This window comes from Nuphar pumila, chromosome 9 (genome assembly GCF_984573655.1).
Source record: "Nuphar pumila chromosome 9, dmNupPumi1.hap1.1, whole genome shotgun sequence".
NCBI lineage: Eukaryota > Viridiplantae > Streptophyta > Magnoliopsida > Nymphaeales > Nymphaeaceae > Nuphar > Nuphar pumila.
The window spans coordinates 118,590,703-118,602,704 of record NC_143257.1 but is presented as its reverse complement, the minus strand read 5'-3'; the positions used below and the strand labels follow the sequence as shown (position 1 = coordinate 118,602,704).

The 12,002-nt window shown below is 38.1% G+C and overlaps 1 protein-coding gene across 1 annotated transcript in view; it reads left to right on the top strand.

Annotated features, from left to right (window-relative positions):
• The window catches only part of LOC149829055 (Tryptophan/tyrosine permease), a 40,899-nt gene extending 40,229 nt beyond the window's left edge, over window positions 1–670 (top strand). Inside the window, exon 14 of the mRNA XM_090017884.1 lies at window positions 308–670. Within this exon, the coding sequence (XP_089874010.1) occupies window positions 308–486 (179 nt within the window). The 3' untranslated portion in view covers window positions 487–670. The remainder of the gene's footprint in view (window positions 1–307) is intronic.
• The last annotated feature ends 11,332 nt before the right edge of the window (window positions 671–12,002 follow it).

Sequence of the window (12,002 nt, the reverse complement as noted above, 5' to 3'; positions counted from 1 at the left end):
TGCATGTTATTGTTAATGTTGTCTAAAACACCACATTAGTTTATTCATGCAAAAGCCTGCCTGGCATCTGTAGGTTATTGGTAAAACTTCTTCTTAATTAGACTGCTAGCCAAGCATAGTTTTCTGGTTTTCACAAAGTCCTGGCTGTAAGTTTTCAAAACAGGTGCCCATGTCGAGTTGATATAGATGGCTTCATCTATGTTTTCTACAACTTCATGATCACCTTCACTTTGCAGCCTCATCTTCATTCACATTTGCTTTATAGCCTGATTTTTACTATTAAGTCTGACTTGGTGCATATGTCTAGTCTTGGTCTTGTTTGGAGTTCTTCCTGCTGCCATGTCATGGTCAGAAAGATATAATAATGCATCTCCATCACCGATACTCTCCCCTCTTGTTCCTGGAGGAAGATTTACTCTAAGCCTGGTTATTGGTGGGGCAGCATGTGTGATTCTTTCAGAATTTCTTGAGAACTTCTCTCATTGACGTAGGACTCTTTATGTGTGGAATATAGTCACCTACAAGAAGCAAAAGGAAATGAGAAATTACCTTTGCAGTTTTATTAATTAATGATGTTCACATCATTGTTTTTCATGTACAAAAAGATAATGAAATTTATGTCATGGATGAAGCTTTTGAATCAGTACGTAGGCCTATGATTTTTTTTTAACTAAGGTTATAAATTTCCTGAATTTAGTTGTCTCTAATCTCATTCTTTTGTTGGCTATGTTTCATCTGAAAAAGAAAAAAAGTAGTTACTGATTCAGCATATTTTTAGTGAATCTCCACCCGCTACTGGCAGCTGCAATGCATAAAGCCAATATCTTGAAAACCTGAATTGACCTACTGTTGGGATCTAGTTCTACTCAAAAGAAATCTGATCCAAACTGTGACATACTTGGGAAATCAATGTAGTGACACTGGAATAAGGTCTTTGTGGTACTTGTCAAGCAAAATCCAACCACTTCATACTTCACCACATTTTGTTCTAATTGGCAGTTGAAAGACCTCAATCAGTTGGTCTAATTCTCTAACTTATTCTAGTGATTCCATCTTTTAGGAGCTAGAAATGAGTGATTGTCATATTATCGTTAAGAGGATCTCTTGCCGGATATGAAGGCCTCAGTGGTGCCGCACAACATAAAATTACCAAAATGACATTGTATCTTGTTTACACTTTGTGTTGGTTCTGTGCAATTCGTCTCTGTTCTTGGCTGAGAGATGCCACACCAATTTCTTGTTTTAAATAGCAAACTTACCTAGAATATGTTGGAAGATACAGGTATATTAGGCTTATCTTAGTTTTCCTAAATAATTATCACACCATCCACTATTGTTTGTAAATCATGACACAGTTCTATAGGGGCTGCTATGTTGGTGTGTTGGTTTCTAATGAGAGGTAGGGGTGGAAATGCATCAGATATGGGATGGATCATGTTTGATCCAAATCTGATTTATGAAAGTGGTTCTTTGCTGGCACCAAGGTGATGACCATGCAAAAGTATCATGGCTGCCCAGAAGGATAATTTTGTCTGTGAACTGGAATATTGACCTAAAGGGATTCACCACATATCACAAGTGTTGAGCGCATTACAAAGCCTAGAGTGCATAATTAGCTTGTCAGATGGTGTTTGGAGTGACTTCTCTGATTGTAATAAATATTTATTTGTGTTCATAACATAGTTACCAGGAAACGAAATAAATATGAGAAGTGAGGGAGTGTTGAAAAGTAGTATGAAGCGGGAAGCGGTTATGAAGTGATTATTGAAGTGCATGAGAAACGAAAAGGAAACACCTGAAACAATATGAAATAGTAGAAGTGAATAATAAACAACATGAAAACAAGTAGAAAATAATATAAAATCAAAATCAAAGCTTGTTAAAGAACAATTATTAACTTTTTATATGAGAAACACAATAAATTAGAGGAAAGTCAGTAGAAAACAATAAGAAGCGAGAGGGAACCAATTTGGGAAACGAGGAAAGTGAGTTTCTCATATTTCAAAAGCAAGTTTCTCAAAGTTTTCCCTTGTTTCAAAGGGGTTTCTTGCTTCCGAGACACTCTAATTGGCAGTTTCTACATGTCGCCAAAATCTTCTAGTAACTATAGTCTAGTGCACAAGAACATAAATTGTGCTCACTTGTTGTAACACTCCAAAATTTCTAACTTAAAAAATTTAAGAAAAAATCAAAATTTTTGTAATGGATCTTTTATCAAAGTCGAGTACAGCGAAAAAATTGTTCTACGGTTACAAAGAAACACACACGACAACCAAAAATTGGATATCAATCTTATTGGATTTGGGTTCAAACTCACCCACATTGATTCAAAACATAGAATCTGAAATCCAAACTTCAAACTATAACTGAATTAAAATTGTTTAAGTAACATTCTAAAAACATTTAACAAATCTAGAAACAAAAGAAGACAGTGTGGTTCCATGACTGTGTCGTGCCATCCTGCCATCACCCGTAATAGCAGTTTACTCATTACCTGCAATTTTAAAAGGTCAGACCTGTGAAAGCTTGGTAGGTAAACATCAGATCACAGGTAATTACATAACATTGAAATATACATCTAATTCATGATATCACATTTTATTAAATCAAATATTCATGAAACTTTCAATCACATATACATGATAAATATCTAACAGGATAAAGATACTGCATATAAACTCAACATTCATAAATAATACAACATACTACAAACTTTTTAAGTCCAATTTCCATGAATGGCTATCTCTACAAGCTCATGTTATCATTGAACATATAACATGCATATAATAAAATTGATCATTCGTGCATGTAATCATCATGCGAATGCCCACTCGTGGTTGTTTGCATTAACAGGATATAATTTCATTCCATATATCTTTATAAATATAAGATCTTGGTTTCAATATTTATCCTTTCTAAGGTAGACTAAGGTTCCTTTTTAAGATGGGTGCAAACATTGCATCCCACAGTGTTTCTCTTAAAAATGGATGCGAACCCTGGGATCCTTGCAGCACATCAAAGCTTAACAAGTATTATGTACATGCATGCCTTACAAGATAATCGTAATCAATACCCAAATCTCAAGTCATGATAATTCAGATTTGTCAGATGCATATCGAAAAACTCAATATACGTGTGACCGTTGTCCACGTAATCGAAGTCTCACAATTGTATAGTCAAAACCAAAACATGTCAATTGCGTATTCCAGAATTTGCATATGTATTAAAAACCCATTTCTAAGTAACTTAAAGTTTGAAATATGCACGGTTAATGTTTCTTAAAAATCTAGCTTTTATAAAATATCCAAATGCATGCGACTATATATTTTATTCGTAAAACAATTCATGTGAACATAAATGTCATATTTTGTTCGTAAAATATTTAATGCATACAAACATAAATATCATATTTTATTCATAAAATATCAAATGCATGTGAATGCAAATATCCTATTTTATTTGTAAATCAAACATTCAAAATGTGCATTATCTAACATTTCAAAACATTCTGAATTCATGTATCCATGCATTAGATTTGAAGCATGCATAAAATAACATACCTATTTGACACATCAAAGTAGTACATATCACGAATACATAATTCAAAACATGCATATATGAAACATTTCAAACTTATGCATATGTATTTCATACACACGCTATATGTATTTAACACATCTATGTAATTCAATTGATGCAATTTCACTAATATATATATATATATATATATATATATATATATATATATATATATATATATATATATATATATAATTGCCATGCAATTAGCGTAATTCCCTACCTCAAAATCCATAAAGTATCATAAAACATGAAAAATCTGAAAAACACCTGAGGGATTTTCCTCTATAAATGCATGGTGTGGATCACACTCACTGACGATCCGAAACGCGAGCGTGGTTGCATGTGCCTTGGTCGTGTCAAAAGTATGAAAGTGTGCATGGTGTCACACTTCCAAGTGGATTCTCAAAACAAGGTAGCGGCGATGACCACGAAACTTCGACGGTCACGGCGACAAAGATAGTCACGAGTGGAGGAGGCGAAAGAGGCGACTTCTCCGGCGCTCTGCGGGACCGAGTGAGGCTCGGCTTGGTTGGGCTCAATTCAGGGAACCAAGAAGAAGAAGAAAACTGCGGCGGCTGACCGGGGCACTGCACTACCTGTGGTGCAGTTGCCGATGGTCGCAAAAAAATGAGTGAAGAGGTGGCAGCACCCATGTGGTGCGGCTGCTCAAGCGACAACAGTCGAGAGGAGAGGGACGTCGACGGGCTGCAGTGAAGTGGAGTCGGCTGTGGCGTGGTTTTCCAGCAGAGGAAGGAGAAGAGGAGGCAGTTGGGTGGCTGGTCGATTTTCAGATGGGCATCTATTGGGAATCAGATAAAGGAGAAGGGGCAAGAGGTGCGGGGCTTCGACGGTCACCGGTTCGAAGAGGCGGTGGCAATCGAGAGGCACCGGTTGTCCCTCTCTCTCGTTCGACAAAAAAAGGAGACGGAGAGGAGGACGACAAGGAGGATGTGCAGCCCTCCCTCCTTCCTTCCGGCAAAAACAAAGAAGGATAGGCAGATAGCAGGGGGTGTGCCAATTAAGGGTGATGGTGATGGTGTCGTGAAAGGCGTAGCAAGGTGGAGGTGGTGGCTTCCACCACTTCCTAGGTGGTGGTGGAAGTGGTGGCTACCACCACTTCCCTCTACTTCAAAAATCAAAAGTATCGGAACTCGTAATGGGTTCATTTGAGGTCTAATTCTCTCTCAGGTCCAAACTCCATAATTATAATTCGGATTGGGTCTACCAACGGGATCCAATCTCGGTCACATGAGTTGATCAATTTGGACCTTCTTCCCCAAGGTGCGAACTCAGTAGTTTAAGATTCAACAGTTCCTATGTGTTCATTCGGATAGTTCAAACTTTAAGTTTGTGTGGGTTGATCCTCTTGGATCCCCACTTAGATTCAATTCCAAATACCTCATACCAAACCTCGTAAATCCCCAATTAATTGTCAAATAACTTAAATATATGTCAAAATATCATTGATAAATAATCACTAATTTATCGACCAATATTAACTAATTAATTTGCCAAAAAATGATAATTAACTAAACTTAAATACCAAAATAATCCATAAAAATTCTTCTCTTATTTATTTAAAAAGTCCAAAAAAAATGCTGATATTACACCTGCAAATTGCAAAACTAAACAAATCCACAGTTCCCAGCATATATAGCTACTCACTAGGGAACTAGTACCTTATTTTGGTCCTATGAATAGACATTCAAGGCGCATGTCCTCCCTCAAAAACCCCCCACTAATGCCAGCATCAATGTCTTCTGAGTTGTGATTGAAACCAACATGAAATCATCCTTATGAGACATTATTCTTCGAAAGGAGACAAGTTGTCTTAATAAGATGAAAGTTATTACCCCCATAGGGTTCTGCTCATTTGGTAGGGTTAACTCATACATAACCAACTTGATGGGATGTCAAAAATTTGAAAATTGTGAGGACATCTTTTGCCTGGAAGCAGAAGCTAGGTATCCTCTTTGGTGGGCAAGTAAGACTTGAGGTTTTATGTCAATGAACTTGGTGAATGGGGTGGTTTCTGCGCGGTTATTTGAAAAAAAAAATGAAGTTATTGATTTGAATTTTCTAATTAACATGGTAATTACATAACATTGAAATATACATCTAATTCATGATATCACATTTTATTAAATCAAATATTCATGAAACTTTCAATCACATATACATGATAAATATCTAACAGGATAAAGATAAGACATATAAACTCAACATTCATAAATAATACAACATACTACAAACTTTTTAAGCAAAGCCAAATCCAATTTCCATGAATGGCTATCTCTACAAGCTCATGTTATCATTCAACATATAACATGCATATAATAAAATTGATCATTCGTGCATGTAATCATCATGCGAATGCCCACTCGTGGTTGTTTGCATTAACAGGATATAATTTCATTCCATATATCTTTATAAATATAAGATCTTGGTTTCAATATTTATCCTTTCTAAGGTAGACTAAGGTTCCTTTTTAAGATGGGTGCAATCATTGCATCCCACAGTGTTTCCCTTAAAGATGGATGCGAACCCTGGGATCCCTGCATCCCATCAAAGCTTAACAAGTATTATGTACATGCATGCCTTACAGGATAATCGTAATCAATATCCAAGTCTCAAGTCATGATAATTCAGATTTGTCAGATGCATATCGAAAAACTCAATATACGTGTGACCGTTGTCCACGTAATCGAAGTCTCGCAATTGTATAGTCAAAACATGTCAATTGCGTATTCCAGAATTTGCATATGTATTAAAAACCCAATTCTAAGTAACTTAAAGTTTGAAATATGCACGGTTAATGTTTCTTAAAAATCTAGCTTTTATAAAATATCCAAATGCATGCGACTATATATTTTATTCGTAAAACAATTCATGTGAACATAAATGTCATATTTTGTTCGTAAAATATCTAATGCATACAAACATAAATATCATATTTTATTCATAAAATATCAAATGCATGTGAATGCAAATATCCTATTTTATTCGTAAATCAAACATTCAAAATGTGCATTATCTAACATTTCAAAACATTCTGAATTCATGTATCTATGCATTAGATTTGAAGCATGCATAAAATAACATACCTATTTGACACATCAAAGTAGTACATATCACGGATACATAATTCAAAACATGCATATATGAAACATTTCAAACTTATGCATATGTATTTAACACATCTATGTAATTCAATTGATGCAATTTCACTAATATATATATATATATATATATATAATTGCCATGCAATTAGCGTAATTCCCTACCTCAAAATCCATAAAGTATCATAAAAAATGAAAAATCTCAAAAATACCAGGAGGGATTTTCCTCTATAAATGCATGGTGTGGATCACGCTCACTGACAATCCGAACGCGAGCGTGGTTGCATGTGCCTTGGTCGTGTCAAAAGTATGAAAGTGTGCATGGTGTCACACTTCCAAGTGGATTCTCAAAACAAGGTAGCGGCGATGACCACGAAACTTCGACGGTCACGGCGATAAAGATAGTCACGAGTGGAGGAGGCGAAAGAGGCGACTTCTCCGGCGCTCTGCGGGACCGAGTGAGGCTCGGCTTGGTTGGGCTCAATTCAGGGAACCAAGAAGAAGAAGAAAACTGCGGCGGCTGACCGGGGCACTGCACTACCTGTGGTGCAGTTGCCGATGGTCGCAAAAAAATGAGTGAAGAGGTGGCAGCACCCATGTGGTGCGGCTACTCAAGCGACAATAGTCGAGAGGAGAGCGACGTCGACGGGCTGCAGTGAAGTGGAGTCGGCTGTGGCGTGGTTTTCCAGCAGAGGAAGGAGAAGAGGAGGCAGTTGGGTGGCTGGTCGATTTTCAGGTGGGCATCTATTGGGAATCAGATAAAGGAGAAGGGTCAAGAGGTGCGGGGCTTCGACGGTCACCGGTTCGAAGAGGCGGTGGCAATCGAGAGGCACCGGTTGTCCCTCTGTCTCGTTCGACAAAAAAAGGAGACGGAGAGGAGGACGACAAGGAGGATCTGCAGCCCTCCGTCCTTCCTTCCGGCAAAAACAAAGAAGGATAGGCAGATAGCAGGGTGTGTGCCAGTTAAGGGTGATGGTGATGGTGTCGTGAAAGGCGTAGCAAGGTGGAGGTGGTGGCTTCCACCACTTCCTAGGTGGTGGCGGAAGTGGTGGCTACCACCACTTCCCTCTACTTCAAAAATCAAAAGTATCGGAACTCGTAATGGGTTCATTTGAGGTCTAATTCTCTCTCAGGTCCAAACTCCATAATTATAATTCGGATTGGGTCTACCAACTGGATCCAATCTCGGTCACATGAGTTGATCAATTTGGACCTTCTTCCCCAAGGTGCGAACTCAATAGTTTAAGATTCAACGGTTTCTATGTGTTCATTCCGATAGTTCAAACTTTAAGTTTGTTTGGGTTGATCCTCTTGGATCCCCCACTTAGATTCAGTTCCAAATACCTCATAAACGGTTCCTATGTGTTCATTCCGATAGTTCAAACTTTAAGTTTGTTTGGGTTGACCACTTAGATTCAGTTCCAAATACCTCATACAAAACCTCGTAAATCCCCAATTAATTGTCAAATAACTTAAATATATGTCAAAATATCATCGATAAATAATCACTAATTTATCAACCAATATTAGCTAATTAATTTGCCAAAAAATGATAATTAAATAAACTTAAATACCAAAATAATCCATAAAAAATCTTCTCTTATTTATTTAAAAAGTCCAAAAAAATGCTGATATTACACCTGCAAATTGCAAAACTAAACAAATCCACAGTTGCCAGCATATATAGCTACTCACTAGGGAACTAGTACCTTATTTTGGTCCTATGAATAGACATTCAAGGCGCATGTCCTCCCTCAAAAAAACCCCACTAATGCCAGCATCAATGTCTTCTGAGTTGTGATTGAAACCAACATGAAATCATCCTTATGAGACATTATTCTTCGAAAGGAGACAAGTTGTCTTAATAAGATGAAAGTTATTACCCCCATAGGGTTCTGCTCATTTGGTAGGGTTAACTCATACATAACCAACTTGATGGGATGTCAAAAATTTGAAAATTGTGAGGACATCTTTTGCCTGGAAGCAGAAGCTAGGTATCCTCTTTGGTGGGCAAGGAAGACTTGAGGTTTTATGTCAATGAACTTGGTGAATGGGGTGGTTTCTGGGCGGTTATTTGAAAAAAAAAATGAAGTTATTGATTTGAATTTTCTAATTAAGAAGATGAAAGTTACTGCCTACAAGGGCTCCCCTCATCTGGTAGAGGCGACTTGTGAATATCACCAAGTTGACAGGACGTCACTAGTTCAAAATCCATGGGTGGCATTGATAAAACATAACCTATATCAAGAGTAGAGCAGGTCAGGTAGCCTTCCGTTAGAGTCACCCAAGATGCCAATTTTCTAAGCAATGATTAACGACATCCAAGCACCACCATGGCTACACCACTTTGCTCTCAACTGTTACCTTTAAAATATTCTACATGTTATTCTAGAGATTGGATGGCTTTGAAATTTTTTTGTGGGGCCCATCTAAACATGAGCAACCCAATCATCTCTTGAATGAACGGCATTCAAGTGACCCCTTACCACTGAACTGATCCAAAGTCACCTAAATCTGCTTCCTTAACTCATGTATAATGTCATTAAAGAGGAGGCCTTGGTAAATTGTGAAAAGTCAAATCAATGGCTTCCATCTTTTTTTTTTTTATAATGGAAAAAAACCCTCTCATGGGAATAACAAATATATTTTTGCATATTAAAATATGAAAATATTATTTATCAACTAATGTCTTACTCTTCAAAATAAAGATCTTCAGTGGTATGGAGTCCTTGTGATATAGCTCTCAACAAAGCATCATATCTTTTTTTTTTTTAATCCAAGGGAGCCCCTCCCCCATCACAGACTGCAAATTGACTGGCCTTTGATTGGTAAAACCCTTGAGGTCCTCTCTACTCACCAAGGAGTACACCCAGCATCTACCTTGCCATCAGTGGGTTTCAAACCTGTGACGTCCGGTCAACTTGGTGACATTCACAAGTCACCCCCCTTACCAGATGAGTGGATTCAGGGGGGCGAGGAGGGTCTGGAGCCCCTCCTAAAGTTTTGAAAATAAATAAATAAAAAGAAAAAACGACAAGGTTTTGAAAATTTGTTGCCCCCTTTTAAGCAAAATCCTGGATCTGCCACTGAGCAGATTGATAGAAGATGTTGGCAACTTATAGGTAGTGGCAAGGCAAGTCTTTTCTATTTTTCAGTAAATTTGGGAAACCTTCTCCCTTCCTTGCAAGCTTATTGGTGTAAAAAAACCGAAGTTTCCCTTACCTATTAGTAGGGGTGGCAAAACCTGACACGACCCGCCAACCCTTCTCTTAGGCGGGTTCGGGTTGGGCTTAAACTAACCCATTTAATAAATGGGTCGACCCGCCTAACCCGTTTATTAAATGGGTCGGGTTCGTGTTAAGGGTATGCCAACCCGCCAACCCGTTTACCCGACTCAGCCCGTTTATTAAACGGGTTGGTGGGTCGTGTCGGGTTACCCGTTTAATAAACGGGTCGGGTTTGTGTTTGCCACAGTCAACCCGTTTACGGTTTAATAAACGGGTTGGGGTTCAGGTTGAGGTATGCTGACCTGCCAACCCTCCGGGTCGACCCGCCAACCCTCCGGGTTGACCCGATTGCCACCCTTACCTATTAGGAAGTACACCTAACTTCTACCTTGTGTGGACCTACACTGATGGGTTTTGAACTCATGACATCCCTTGGTGACATTTAGCCCTTATCAGATGAACAGAGCCCTTCTGTGCGTGGCAGGGCAAATCCTGTCACAACACTGAAGTAGTATAAAATAAAAACATGCTGGGTGATCAACAGTGAAATGTAAGTGTACAGCTCATCTCAGCCCACCAAGGTTTTCACCGTAGAACAATCAGATTCATACCCATGTGAGTTGGGCCCCACCTGCCTAAAACCAAAATCATTTAGGGAAAAGGAAGAAATGGGCACACAGCCATGCACTCTGCTTGCCCAAGAGGGGCTTGGCATAGTGGGATGAGACCTAGGCTGCTAGGCAGGTGGTTTAGGTTCAAATTTCATGGGCATCACCCCCTTGTGCAAGCCGGAGCATGGCTACTCCCTAGGGGGCAAAGGCGACGCCACCGACGGAGTTTTACATTGTCAGGATAGCGACGAAAGGCATAGCCAACACAGCTAGGTCTCTGATTTTCTCGGTGTAAATATAAAAAAAAAAAATATGCAGTGTGCTCAAAGCATCATCATCTACATTTCAAAAGAAAAGATGGAGTATTTAACAAACTTAGCAAGCCCCCAATCAAAGTTTGGAGGACCAATGATTGATTTGGGGATATCTTAATGAACAGCCTGCCTTTCAAACGGGCATCTAAATAAGAAGGTTGGAGAGAGAGATGTAAAATATGAGAAATTTACAAAACAGACCACCTAACTATCAATTGTTTACAAAAAAATGACTCACTTTTAAGTAATTACATCTGCCACCTTTCTTTAATTCACGTGACATGTCAACATAATGTTTTAAAAACAAAATTAAGTCATTTACACAAAGCCACCTAGCTTATCACTTATTTACAAGAAGCCGCATATCCCTTGGGTTTTTGCAAACTACTGCCTACCTAAAGCATAAAATCACATTTTTTCTTTGCTTTATAAACTTCAAAAGCAGATGACTAAAAGCTATTTTTAGAATATTAGGTGTTTTTTTTAAATAGCTTATAAGTTTTTCCGATAGAATAAATAGCTTATAAGTTAGTCAGCTATTTGTAAATTACTCATTGAAGACAAAGGGCATTCTATTCAATGTGTTTGATTAAACAATGTTCAATTTACTGAATTTAAATGAACTAGAAATTTTTGAGCACCATTTTCCAACTGGGTTGGCTTTTTACAATTTCTTCAAAACAATGAAAGAGAGAGGGAGAGGCATGATTGAGACCTTGACCCTTCTCAATTATTCACAATTTATGAATATCTCTGCCCCTTACAATTCATCTCTAGCTGTAAGCTGTGGCGCACCTGCTCTCTCCTTTACTAGATCTAAACATGTGGCCACTTGTATCACGTCCAACATAACATAATAGTGAGATGGTTAGGTTGCACTATCATAATCAAATGGTTCGGGTTTTGGGTTTGGTTAGAATTGTTCTAAAACTTATATATATATATATAGAGAGAGAGAGAGAGAGATGAACTATAACCATCAACATTACGAAACAGGTTCAACCAACATTGAACCTACCAGATAACCCACCAGGCCCAAGACATGCCAAGGAGCCCCAAAACGAAGGAAAAAAGAAAAGAGAGAGAGAGAGAATCAAAGGAACATGAGAACTAGAAATATGGGCATTTACAATACTTTTTTTTGCAAAT